This window comes from Solanum dulcamara, chromosome 5, assembly GCF_947179165.1.
Source record: "Solanum dulcamara chromosome 5, daSolDulc1.2, whole genome shotgun sequence".
Classification (NCBI taxonomy): Eukaryota; Viridiplantae; Streptophyta; class Magnoliopsida; order Solanales; family Solanaceae; genus Solanum; species Solanum dulcamara.
The window spans coordinates 49,569,266-49,583,398 of NC_077241.1; the positions used below are offsets into that span (position 1 = coordinate 49,569,266).

General features: G+C 35.3%; 3 protein-coding genes across 3 annotated transcripts; all 3 read left to right on the top strand.

Moving 5' to 3' along the window:
• The first annotated feature begins 82 nt into the window (after nucleotides 1-82).
• LOC129890579 (uncharacterized) lies at nucleotides 83-1,130 on the top strand. Its single transcript, XM_055966107.1, has 2 exons — nucleotides 83-693; nucleotides 838-1,130. The coding sequence occupies exons 1-2, from the start codon at nucleotides 264-266 to the stop codon at nucleotides 1,128-1,130; spliced, it is 723 nt and encodes a 240-aa protein (XP_055822082.1). The 5' UTR covers nucleotides 83-263.
• A 5,564-nt stretch (nucleotides 1,131-6,694) lies between these two features.
• LOC129888300 (uncharacterized) lies at nucleotides 6,695-8,519 on the top strand. The gene is made up of 6 exons (XM_055963305.1): nucleotides 6,695-7,096; nucleotides 7,183-7,300; nucleotides 7,405-7,592; nucleotides 7,705-7,799; nucleotides 7,931-8,080; nucleotides 8,177-8,519. Exons 1-6 carry the CDS (start codon nucleotides 6,763-6,765, stop codon nucleotides 8,312-8,314), a joined length of 1,023 nt encoding a protein of 340 aa, XP_055819280.1. The 5' UTR covers nucleotides 6,695-6,762; the 3' UTR covers nucleotides 8,315-8,519.
• Nucleotides 8,520-8,751: 232 nt separating this feature from the next.
• Nucleotides 8,752-10,180, top strand: LOC129888302 (uncharacterized). The gene is made up of 2 exons (XM_055963306.1): nucleotides 8,752-9,362; nucleotides 9,507-10,180. Exons 1-2 carry the CDS (start codon nucleotides 8,933-8,935, stop codon nucleotides 9,797-9,799), a joined length of 723 nt encoding a protein of 240 aa, XP_055819281.1. The 5' UTR covers nucleotides 8,752-8,932; the 3' UTR covers nucleotides 9,800-10,180.
• Nucleotides 10,181-14,133: the final 3,953 nt, after the last annotated feature.

A 14,133-nucleotide genomic window follows, 5' to 3' on the forward strand; every position in this document is an offset into this window, starting at 1 on the left:
ATATACCATGTTTTGGAGCAATTTCCATTCTAGTTCAGATTGTTGTTTTTTCACTTTGTTGGCGTTTTGCTCACAAGAATCTGTAGAGCCGGCCTGTTTGATAAATGACCCTTCGGATACATCAAACCAGAGAGAATATTTCTCTAAGCAAATTATTGAAGACCACAGTACCTTTCTGACGTTCACAACTAGAAATCTAATTCACCTTGAGATGTCCGTGCTCGAGTTCATTAACAGAAAGGGTTGATCAGTGCTAGATATATATGAAGCTATTGCGGCTACTCAAGAAATACTACTGTTCCATCTTCAAGAAGAAGAAGAAGAAGCAGATGGCGAATGTTGAGAAAGTTGTTGGTGTGAAGAAAGTGAGGCAAAAAGATCCAGATGGATGGGATCTGAGCATGCCACTCCCAGGGGACATCATAGAAGGTATTGCTGAATTAGCTGCTGATGATGACTCCTTTATTCAGGCCAAAGCATGGTCAGAGTTAACCTTATTTCTTGGTAAAATTGCTGGACATTTTGTTTGGTTCAAGGTTAGAAGGGGAGAGAGTACACTTAAACTCAGAGGATATGTCTTAGTTGAACGACGTTCCAATCTCCAGAAAAGGTTTGTCGTTAGAGCAGCATCTGATGAGAGACATCTTGCTGTTATAGCAGAATTAACTTTCGAACGTTGCACTGAACTCCAGGGTATAATTCTTCCTTCCACTACTACTACACATTTAAATAGAGTAAAACATCTTTATACTGTCTGCGTATTATGTATTTTTGCAGCAGTCTACCAGGAACATCGTACATAAATTATTTATAGCGGAATTTTGTTTGATGATGCAGAAATGAGCAGAAGAATGGTCAATTCGGGATCACGGGGGTATAACCAAATGGGATTACAATATGACTGGAAGATGAAGGTGGGAACTTATCTACCAGATTCTCGTTCTACAGTTGTATGCTCCATAGTTTTTATGCCTCTGACAAGAGAGTATAGAGTAGAAGCCACATTAGTTCGTACCATGGCCTGGTTTTCAGCAGCAGTATCTTCAGGAATCCCTCTTGTATTCATTAACATTCAAACCGGGCAAATCAACAATTTGGTATTCCTCTCTACCTTTTCTGGTCGAGTTTAATTTCTATACATTGATAGTGAAATAATTCTTTACAACATTAAATCACCTAAAATCACTACAAATAACTGTACAAAATAAGGGGATTACTAACCTGGATAACAGATGGAAAATTCTTTAAGCTGTCAGTGTATATAACTAAATGAGTTCACCCAAACAAAAAGTTGCATCGTCAACTAATCTTTTCGTTCTTCTTCATGCTTTTTGTGTAAAGGAGAAGAGAAACACTAGTGGAAAAGATCTCACTTGGAGTAGGCAACTAGATGGCTATGTTGGTAACCAATCCGCACAAGGTGTAAGGCTATGGTATCTACCAGGAATTGCAGAGGTTCCACTTGAATTAACACCTGAACCAACAGAAGCAAGATTTGGAATAGACATTAAACGAACAGATGAAGTAGTAGTCATTGCCTTTTCTTTTCCGAAAATGCCTTCATATATATATAACTTAAGGCTAAGACATGCTAAAAGAAAGAAAAGGTAAGCTTCACATACCTTTTATGGATTAATTATAACCCAGCTCGCCTCGTTATCTCCTTGACCTATTAACATGAGAGTAATACTAAGTTTAATAACCTTTCACTTTCCAATTTCCAACTCTACAACCAAGTACCCATAGGAATCATTTCCTTATCCAATACCCTCGACTAGTTTGTTACTAGTTCTAAAGTTATCGAAAATCGGGCAGCATTTTCCCTATAACTTTACCATCCCCGAGATTTCAAATTGGACACCGTGTCAACAACCATACCAACAACAACAACCAACAGCATATACAAGTGAATTACTTCAACATTACACAATACAAACTCCAAACAACTCGCCCGAAGCTACGATATCAAAATAGAGTTTTTAATCTTTATTTCGCAAAACCTTTAACAATACGAAAGGGAGGGTCGTGTGGCTGTAACCAGAAGTACCCACACCCCTTTTAGAACACTTTTCAGCCCTGCAACATGCCATCCAACCAGCTGCAACCGCAGCACCACAATCGCAATACACTAAGTGGTGACATGTGTCAAGCCCTAAGTGGTCCAACGTACCCCCTCCTCCAACTAGAGGCTACCACGTGGTAGGTGGGGGACCACCCCCTTGCTTCAGTTGCTGCCACGTGGCATTCCCAGCTGCTTCCATATGGCACTACCTCATGCTGCCATGTGTCACTCTATTTTCCTCCTCGTGGGTTCGTAATCTCATCTTACTTTATGAAACTATGTAATCCTTACTATGTAAGTTTGGTATGCACTCAAGTAGCTTGAGTATGTAATATTTTTAAGTAGGTAGCTTACGTACGTAAGTCGAGTCCTACGACTCATTCAACAATAGCTCATAATCTTCAGCTTGAAGAAAATCCTCCATATGAGCCTTCCACCAGGAATAGTATTTCCCATTAAATAAAGGTGGTCTATTGACGTGTTGCCCTTCACCGTGTTCGAGAGGAAGTACAGAATTCATAGTAATCTTTACCTTAGTAGTTAGATTCTTTTTAAGATAACCCACTCTGATACCAATTATTAGAATACTGACCCCCTAATTTGCCTAAGGAATAGGTCTGGATAATCTGTTCCTTACCAATTATCAAGACTGGACTTCAAATGACAAATAAAGTAATGACACAATGATTTATCGTAAAAAATTTGATTCAAAAGGATGAAAAATCACGGCCTACAACTCTGTAGGATTTAACTCCACTTCACTAAAACTTTGAGCCTCAATAATTGTTTAAGATTAAAAACCTAAGCCATCTAAGGAATTATAAACTCTAATTCCTAAACTTCAACAATCACCCTTGATTGTTGAACCCTTTCTTCCAGTTTCCCCAACTAGAAGAATACTTTACTCTAAATCAACAATGATTACAACTCGATAATCACTATAACAAATAAAACAAACTTAGAACTATAAGCATAAGCCTATGGAAAAAGTAGTTCAATTTAGTTTCTTTGTCTTCACAGCACTCTGAAATCTCAATCAGAACTCTCTCAAATATGAACTCTCTCTTACTTGAATTTGTTCTGCTTGAAGCTCTCTATCGTAAGTGCGCAAGCCTTCTTTGTGAAAAACCTTCTTTATTTATAGACACTAGACTTCTCCTTCTTTGAGTGGAATTCTGTTTCTTTTCCTTGTTAAACTGCTACTGTGTTTAAGGAAAAACACTGTCTTAGATTTCCACTCTTCCGTGTATCTGTTCTTCTCCTACTCCCAGATGGATTTAGATTGATAGAAACACTAAGTTGTAACTTTTTTCTTCCATCTACTCCTTTTGTCGATCATCAAAATCATTCTTGATCCAACATAACGAATTTAGTTTCATCTATGAGCATGTTTTCAACCAACTGAAAATAATCACATTTACCGTTTTCCTAAATTAACAAAATAAGAAAACAAGTGAATATCTAGGTATTTACATACATCCGGTTTAGTTGAATGTACAGACCTTTCGGATTGCTGAGACATGACTATCAATTTTCAAAGATCAAATGACTGTATTAGTAGAAGAATATAAAAGATGAATAAGAGAATGTGAAATGAATGACAACACATATTTATTATTGAAAAAAATTATCACATTTAATCAAACTAGATGTGACAAAACATTAAAGATTAACACTTCAAAGAATCTGAAAAATCAGCAAAGAGAGATTTCATTCATGTGAATATTTCAAAAGCAAACTGCAAGAATTCACATGAATGTCTAAAAAGCTAATCAGAATAAAAAAATAATTGTAGTTTACCCATTTTTGGCCGAACTCCTGAACTTATTTATTTAATATTTTATATTTGGAGAAGAAGGACCATTATAGTGGTGTCATCAGAGACAGTTCGTCGATTTTTGGATAAAATATCTGTTTTGACACACATGTTTTTAGATAGGATCCATTATGTTGTATCCAAAAAGTATTTGTTTAGATGTCGGACTGAACCAGCTTTAGTAACTGAATTTAAACCAATTTGGATTCAAATAACTTTGCTCAAAAACAATATTTTGCAAGCGAGGCCCCATCTTTCAATCAAGTCATGTGTTTAGAACTAAATAGTATATAGGTGAATGGGCAAGAGAGAAATTAATGTCTTCACTTAAGTGTATATATGGTCTCTTTCTTAAGCAATGAAAAAATAATTCTCGAGTGTCAAGTGACCACTTTGAAAGGGATAAGTCAAATATGTATCTAGTTCAATTTTTTTAAATAGTTGATTGGAAATTGGAATAGGAGACATGGCATGGAAACTTCACCTGATCAATAAACATGAATGATGGCATATTCAGTAGTGTCTTGGATCAAGAGCCCCCCCACAAACACTTGGACCACATCTTTATTCTTCTACCCATTTATCACTTTCTTGTTTTGGTTTTCCCCCTTTTCCTTTTCCTTTTCCTTGGTTGTCTAATTCCAAACCAATCTCCAAGCATAAACTTAACAACCCTTTTTTGTCTTGTTCATCTTCATAGTCTTTTGCACTGTTGGATGAAAGCAACTTCCTTACACAATCTCTAGTTGAACTCTTTATTTTATTCTATAAGGAAAAAAAAAGATTTTCATGCATGCCCTTTATGCTCTTTCCTCAAATGGATGGAATCTTGCCTTACTTACTTTTATGATATATATCCTCTCTTTTTGTTTTGTTTATTAATGTCTGCGTTCACTTTATCCTAAATAAGAAATACAGCGAAAAGGATTCATTTTCATGATATAAAAAAAATATTGTCCTGAAAAGAAAAATAAAAAATATTTCTGTTTGAATTACTGCATACCACATTCGGATTTTTAATTGTTTGGAGGTATAAAGAATTTTGAAAAAAAATTTGGAAGTCATATTATTTCAGTTTTTAATTTTGTATCACTGTTTCAATCGGCATTTGAACTTTAGTAGACATCTTTAGCAATTCATTTTTTTTTAATGAAAGTGCTATCTAATTTATTAACATTATAATTATAGTAATAAATACTTCTCTAGGACAAAAAGTTCACTCACCAACAATATATCAACAAATCATTTTCTAAGAAACTACTTTGTAAAAAATAACTTAATTATTTTAAACATTGTAAAATATTTTTCATTTGCCAAACACAACAAGCTCAGTTATTTTTTTGAAAAAAGGACCAAAAATGTCCCTTAATTGTAGAAAAGAGAATAATTTTGTGCTTCTTCAAAATTTGATCCTAAAGATGCCCTTATGTTATGGAAGGACTCTGATTTATTCCTCATATAAAGAATAGAAAAAATTGTGATTAATGTTATGCTAAAAAAGTAAATTAATAAAATATTGATTTTATTTCTGTTGAACTGAATTTATGCATATGATTTTAATCATGTAGATAAAAAATTATTGATTTTTAAGAAACTGAAAAAGAAAAAATCCTTTAGTCATTCTTTGAGCAAAAAGTAATTTTAGAAAATTATTTTCTGTCCTTTTGATGTGTAAGAATCTTTAGAAAAATATTTTCTATCCTTTTGACGTTTAAGAATTTTTTTAGACATTCTTTTTTTTTTGGTTCTTTCTCTCGTCGGTTAGAAAAAAAAAATCAAATAAACTAATTATGACCTAACATAAAATGATTGATTGAAAGGGAAAAAAAAAAGAGAGAAGTGAATTTCGTTAGTTTTGAGAGATAAATTTGAGCAAGTTCTTCCTTGATAGAGAAATATTTGGGATCAAATTTAGATGGAGGCCACATTTACTTTATTTCATATGGTCGAAGAACATATTTAAAATTAAATTCAAAAGGTAAAAGCATTTTTTAGGTGAGTGCACTCACTGTGCCACGTCACCCCTTAAAGGGATATTTAATTCACTTAAAAGATGTTAATGAGGATATTTAAACATATGTATAATTAAAATGCTAAAGTAAATTTTGATGCCAAGGTCGGAGAGAATTTGATATATTTACTCTTAATTAAAGGACTCAATGACAAGTTATATTAAGTCTGAAATAAATTTTGGTATAACTACATGTAATTATAATTTTTAAATTTATATAGTCTATTTGATTCAATTTCTTACGGTAATTTTTGCTTTAAATCAAAACCTAAACAAATTATGTTGGTTTTTAAAATAAGAATAAAATCAAATGAAACAAATAAAATTACTGTCATTTTTTTCTTTGAGGTTCGATTTGATAGAGTTTTTTGATTTTTCGTAAACGCCCCTGCCTTTTGGCTTAAAGTTTAGATTAAAGAAGTATAAAAAGTCGAAAAGTGACTTATATATGTTGTCTCTTATTTGTTGCTATCTAAAAATATAATAATTTTACGTACCCATTTTTTTAGGCGTTTGCAAATTGCCACTAAAAAAGCTAGTTTTTGAAGTGATGTGAAAGATTTGAAAAAATGATTATTTTTTTTGTGAAAATAAAGGAAAAGAGATATAAAAGAGTAATTACGTCGTCGTTTAAAGTAAGTCCTCATGGTGAATCGCGTCACATCGTAATTTCCGGAGAGTAGAAATTAAAAAATAAAAAAAGAAATTCAAAATGAAGAATGCAACGGTTATTAACTTCCTCTTCCCTCCTTCCCCTTGTACTTATATACTATTCTTTTGAAATCTGTTAATCTTCTACTCTATTTTCTCCTCTCTCTTTCAATCCTCTGTGGCGCCGCTTGGTGTAGGCCAAGCGTCGGCGTCGCAAAAATAATGGACAATCATAATACATCCATTGTGCCTTATCATGACCCTTTTGATGATGATGATGATGATGATGATGATTCTTTTGTTAATATTTCACTCTTTGATGAAAACCCAACCATTGACGGCGGTGACCACCCACCACCTTTAGATGAAAATCCAACAAATTTGAATTCTGATTTTGGTGTCTCCGACTATGATCCAATTTTGCTTGACATTTCATACGAATGTAGTAATCATTTGGTTGGGAATAGTACCAATGCAGAGGGTGATGTTCTGGGGAATAATAATAATAATAATTTGCATAATTGCCAAATTCTAAGAGAAATAACTCATGCCGATGGTCAGTGTGTTTATCTCTTAAATTTCTCTTTGGTTTTGGGGGATTGTGGAATTTTGAAGTAATTTAGTTGTTTGTTTCCTTCACAGGCTTGTTGATATCTAAGCTTGGAATTTTCGGAACAATAGGAAGGATCAGTCATGCAAGTCTTGAGAAATACACAATGGATTTTTCTGATCAAAGCCATGTCTCATCCCAAACATATGAGTACGGAGTTACATACCCTTCTCTATTGCTCTAGTTTATTTATAATGTACCTTTTTTTACTTGTTTGCTGAAATTAACTCTAGTTTTATATTCTTCTTCAACAGTTTTAGCAATGATAGTATAAGCAGTGTGAAGCAATTTTTAGTTCAATATTTCGAGGCTTGTAAGGGTGATGGTTATATGGTGCTCGAAGATCCACTCTGTGAATTCTATCAAGCTTTAGGTGTTGGATTTGACGGTAGTGACTGTATTGACATTGATGGTCTACTTCAGTTATCTCCAACAACTTCGCGTAAGTAGCGTCTTTGCTTAGTCCTTTCATCTGAATAAATTATACAAAATATTGCTTTAGTACTTTCATCTGTATCACCGAGATAATGTTCTTGCACGATATTTACATGCAGATGATATCCAAATGGAACAGCAAGAAATGGCAAACGAAAAAAACGAGGGCACTAGCAGTGACATGAGACACGAAAAGATCCCCCTTTCAGCACAGGTTTGTAGTTTGCACGCAGAGAGCTTATTAATATATATGGCATCAAAAAATTACTTGATTGTTCATTTTCTCTGATACTACATTTATGTAGAGATTTTGCATTCTGATCACTTTTTTCTTTGATAGGGCAGAGGGAAAGAACTGCAAAGTTGAAATTGAAAGACTTTGCAGGATATCTCCATCTTCCCATTGAGACAGCAGCTAAGAAATTGAAAATATGTCCTACTGTGATGAAAAAAATTTGCCGAAGGGATGGCTTACCAAGATGGCCCTATAGAAAGGTCTCTTCTTTTTTCCCTTCCACCATCCCGCCCCTCATTTCTACATTGCCTTGATAATTGAGGTCACGGAATTTATTGCCTTGGAAATGATTGCAGATTAAAAGCATTAAGAGGAAGATATCGGAGCGAGGAAAGAGTTTAAGCTCTACTGATGTTAAAGAAAGGGAGAGTGCAAAGATCGACATCAGGAAGCTGGAAAAGGAACTTGCTAACATTTTAAAAAGAATTCAATGACATCACATAGGTTTCTTATAAGTTAATAGTAATTCTCAACCATTTTTTGTCTCTACAGACTTCGCTTATTACTTGTATTTTTTATTTCTATTGTATTTATAGTTGAAGGCAGATTTAAATGTACAAAATGAGTTATATTGTGTATATACAGAATTTAGGAGTTTGAAACTTTCATATTTCTTTCTGTAATAAAGTTTGTTATGTAGCATAAGCCCACATTTCCGAGTGTCTTAGAGTTAATACAGCAGTTTGTTAGAACTACATTCCATTGGTTGTTCTATGTTTGCTTTTTGTTTGTACTCATGCCAACATCCTAGTAGTTAAAAGGACAAAATTTGCTTGTTTTATTCTCAGAATATACCATGTTTTGGAGCAATTTCCATTCTAGTTCAGATTGTTGTTTTTTCACTTTGTTGGCGTTTTGCTCACAAGAATCTGTAGAGCCGGCCTGTTTGATAAATGACCCTTCGGATACATCAAACCAGAGAGAATATTTCTCTAAGCAAATTATTGAAGACCACAGTACCTTTCTGACGTTCACAACTAGAAATCTAATTCACCTTGAGATGTCCGTGCTCGAGTTCATTAACAGAAAGGGTTGATCAGTGCTAGATATATATGAAGCTATTGCGGCTACTCAAGAAATACTACTGTTCCATCTTCAAGAAGAAGAAGAAGAAGCAGATGGCGAATGTTGAGAAAGTTGTTGGTGTGAAGAAAGTGAGGCAAAAAGATCCAGATGGATGGGATCTGAGCATGCCACTCCCAGGGGACATCATAGAAGGTATTGCTGAATTAGCTGCTGATGATGACTCCTTTATTCAGGCCAAAGCATGGTCAGAGTTAACCTTATTTCTTGGTAAAATTGCTGGACATTTTGTTTGGTTCAAGGTTAGAAGGGGAGAGAGTACACTTAAACTCAGAGGATATGTCTTAGTTGAACGACGTTCCAATCTCCAGAAAAGGTTTGTCGTTAGAGCAGCATCTGATGAGAGACATCTTGCTGTTATAGCAGAATTAACTTTCGAACGTTGCACTGAACTCCAGGGTATAATTCTTCCTTCCACTACTACTACACATTTAAATAGAGTAAAACATCTTTATACTGTCTGCGTATTATGTATTTTTGCAGCAGTCTACCAGGAACATCGTACATAAATTATTTATAGCGGAATTTTGTTTGATGATGCAGAAATGAGCAGAAGAATGGTCAATTCGGGATCACGGGGGTATAACCAAATGGGATTACAATATGACTGGAAGATGAAGGTGGGAACTTATCTACCAGATTCTCGTTCTACAGTTGTATGCTCCATAGTTTTTATGCCTCTGACAAGAGAGTATAGAGTAGAAGCCACATTAGTTCGTACCATGGCCTGGTTTTCAGCAGCAGTATCTTCAGGAATCCCTCTTGTATTCATTAACATTCAAACCGAGCAAATCAACAATTTGGTATTCCTCTCTACCTTTTCTGGTCGAGTTTAATTTCTATACATTGATAGTGTAAAATAATTCTTTACAACATTAAATCACCTAAAATCACTACAAATAACTGTACAAAATAAGGGGATTACTAACCTGGATAACAGATGGAAAATTCTTTAAGCTGTCAGTGTATATAACTAAATGAGTTCACCCAAACAAAAAGTTGCATCGTCAACTAATCTTTTCGTTCTTCTTCATGCTTTTTGTGTAAAGGAGAAGAGAAACACTAGTGGAAAAGATCTCACTTGGAGTAGGCAACTAGATGGCTATGTTGGTAACCAATCCGCACAAGGTGTAAGGCTATGGTATCTACCAGGAATTGCAGAGGTTCCACTTGAATTAACACCTGAACCAACAGAAGCAAGATTTGGAATAGACATTAAACGAACAGATGAAGTAGTAGTCATTGCCTTTTCTTTTCCGAAAATGCCTTCATATATATATAACTTAAGGCTAAGACATGCTAAAAGAAAGAAAAGGTAAGCTTCACATACCTTTTATGGATTAATTATAACCCAGCTCGCCTCGTTATCTCCTTGACCTATTAACATGAGAGTAATACTAAGTTTAATAACCTTTCACTTTCCAATTTCCAACTCTACAACCAAGTACCCATAGGAATCATTTCCTTATCCAATACCCTCGACTAGTTTGTTACTAGTTCTAAAGTTATCGAAAATCGGGCAGCATTTTCCCTATAACTTTACCATCCCCGAGATTTCAAATTGGACACCGTGTCAACAACCATACCAACAACAACAACCAACAGCATATACAAGTGAATTACTTCAACATTACACAATACAAACTCCAAACAACTCGCCCGAAGCTACGATATCAAAATAGAGTTTTTAATCTTTATTTCGCAAAACCTTTAACAATACGAAAGGGAGGGTCGTGTGGCTGTAACCAGAAGTACCCACACCCCTTTTAGAACACTTTTCAGCCCTGCAACATGCCATCCAACCGCAGCACCACAATCGCAATACACTAAGTGGTGACATGTGTCAAGCCCTAAGTGGTCCAACGCACCCCTTCCTCCAACTAGAGGCTACCACGTGGTAGGTGGGGGACCACCCCCTTGCTTCAGTTGCTTCCACGTGGCATTCCCAGCTGCTTCTATATGGCACTACCTCATGCTGCCATGTGTCACTCTATTTTCCTCCTCGTGGGTTCGTAATCTCATCTTACTTTATGAAACTATGTAATCCTTACTATGTAAGTTTGGTATGCACTCAAGTAGCTTGAGTATGTAATATTTTTAAGTAGGTAGCTTACGTACGTAAGTCGAGTCCTACGACTCATTCAACAATAGCTCATAATCTTCAGCTTGAAGAAAATCCTCCATATGAGCCTTCCACCAGGAATAGTATTTCCCATTAAATAGAGGTGGTCTATTGACGTGTTGCCCTTCACCGTGTTCGAGAGGAAGTACAGAATTCATAGTAATCTTTACCTTAGTAGTTAGATTCTTTTTAAGATAACCCACTCTGATACCAATTATTAGAATACTGACCCCCTAATTTGCCTAAGGAATAGGTCTGGATAATCTGTTCCTTACCAATTATCAAGACTGGACTTCAAATGACAAATAAAGTAATGACACAATGATTTATCGTAAAAAATTTGATTCAAAAGGATGAAAAATCACGGCCTACAACTCTGTAGGATTTAACTCCACTTCACTAAAACTTTGAGCCTCAATAATTGTTTAAGATTAAAAATCTAAGCCATCTAAGGAATTATAAACTCTAATTCCTAAACTTGAACAATCACCCTTGATTGTTGAACCCTTTCTTTCAGTTTCCCCAACTAGAAGAATACTTTACTCTAAATCAACAATGATTACAACTCGATAATCACTATTACAAATAAAACAAACTTAGAACTATAAGCATAAGCCTATGGAAAAAGTAGTTCAATTTCGTTTCTTTGTCTTCACAGCACTCTGAAATCTCAATCAGAACTCTCTCAAATATGAACTCTCTCTTACTTGAATTTGTTCTGCTTGAAGCTCTCTATCGTAAGTGCGCAAGCCTTCTTTGTGAAAAACCTTCTTTATTTATTGACACTAGACTTCTCCTTCTTTGAGTGGAATTCTGTTTCTTTTCCTTGTTAAACTGCTACTGTGTTTAAGGAAAAACACTGTCTTAGATTTCCACTCTTCCGTGTATCTGTTCTTCTCCTACTCCCAGATGGATTTAGATTGATAGAAACACTAAGTTGTAACTTTTTTCTTCCATCTACTCCTTTTGTCGATCATCAAAATCATTCTTGATCCAACATAACGAATTTAGTTTCATCTATGAGCATGTTTTCAACCAACTGAAAATAATCACATTTACCGTTTTCCTAAATTAACAAAATAAGAAAACAAGTGAATATCTAGGTATTTACATACATCCGGTTTAGTTGAATGTACAGACCTTTCGGATTGCTGAGACATGACTATCAATTTTCAAAGATCAAATGACTGTATTAGTAGAAGAATATAAAAGATGAATAAGAGAATGTGAAATGAATGACAACACATATTTATTATTGAAAAAAATTATCACATTTAATCAAACTAGATGTGACAAAACATTAAAGATTAACACTTCAAAGAATCTGAAAAATCAGCAAAGAGAGATTTCATTCATGTGAATATTTCAAAAGCAAACTGCAAGAATTCACATGAATGTCTAAAAAGCTAATCAGAATAAAAAAATAATTGTAGTTTACCCATTTTTGGCCGAACTCCTGAACTTATTTATTTAATATTTTATATTTGGAGAAGAAGGACCATTATAGTGGTGTCATCAGAGACAATTCGTCGATTTTTGGATAAAATATCTGTTTTGACACACATGTTTTTAGATAGGATCCATTATGTTGTATCCAAAAAGTATTTGTTTAGATGTCGGACTGAACCAGCTTTAGTAACTGAATTTAAACCAATTTGGATTCAAATAACTTTGCTCAAAAACAATATTTTGCAAGCGAGGCCCCATCTTTCAATCAAGTCATGTGTTTAGAACTAAATAGTATATAGGTGAATGGGCAAGAGAGAAATTAATGTCTTCACTTAAGTGTATATATGGTCTCTTTCTTGTTAAAATGGATAGGCTTCTGTATCATAATTGTACTGGGTTTTTCACTTTGATAGGGGACTCAGTAAAGGGGACCTTCTATCCCCCTTCCTATTCATTTTAGCCATGGAAGGCCTCAATAGTATGATGAGGATACCACTAGAATAACTAACTGAGGGGCTTCAAGTCTTCAACATAGGAGGAGGTGGGAGAGGGGATCTGGAGATCTGCCATTTGCTATATGCAGATGATACTGTTTTAATCTGTGAACCTAAAGTGGAACAAGTTTGCAACATTAGTGTCTTGCTGCTAGTAGTGTTTGAAGTTGTATCTGGCTTAAGGGTGAACGAGAGGAAGAGCAACATTAATCCTGTCAAAGAAGTGTCTTAACATTCAGACTTTTGGTAGCATACTTGGGTGTGGTGTGGGTTATCTGCTCACAGTGTACCTAGAGATGCCTTTAGGCAGGAGACACAAGGATGCGGAGATTTGGGAGAACATTCTGGAGAAAGCTGAGAAGAGGTTGGCTCAGTGGAAAGCACAGTACCTTTCACTAGGGAGAAGGGTCACACTAATCAACTCAGTGTTGAACTCTCTCCCTACCTATGTGATGTCTCTATTTTCTATACCTGCAAGTGTGATCAAGAGGCTAAACAAACTGAGAAGCGACTTCCTAAGGAAAGGCAACAAGGAAAGTGGGTGGTTGGGATCTGGGAGGGGGGGTGGGGGCAGATTATCTGGTCAAATGGGAGGTGGTGCAACAGAGCAAAGGTCAAGGGGGTATTGGATCAGAAACTTGAGAATCCAGAATAACAGTCTAATGATGAAACGGTGATGGAGATTTAGTGCAAAAGAATCTACTTTATGGAAGGAGGTCATATCCCCAAGTTTGGCCAATCTAGCCCATGATATTCTAATGAGGGTGAACTGGATGGGAGTTTGGAGGACGATCAGATCAATATGGCCAAAACTACAAGGCAATTCCAGTATTAGGGTTGGAGATGGTACCAATAGCTTGTTCTGGAAGGATGATTGGATTGGGCAAGCCCCTTAGCAAGAAGCTTACCCTGATCTTATGATGCTGAGTAGTAATCCTGAAGCAACCATTTTTGAGAGCTGGTCAAAAATCAAAGGTGGATTCTAAATTTTAGAAGACATTTGAATGACCGGGAGATAGATAGGGTGACAACTCTTTTGTGTGAAGTGGAAGATTTTCCTAGCACTACTATGCAACATGATACACTGAGATGGAGAAATTTAAGG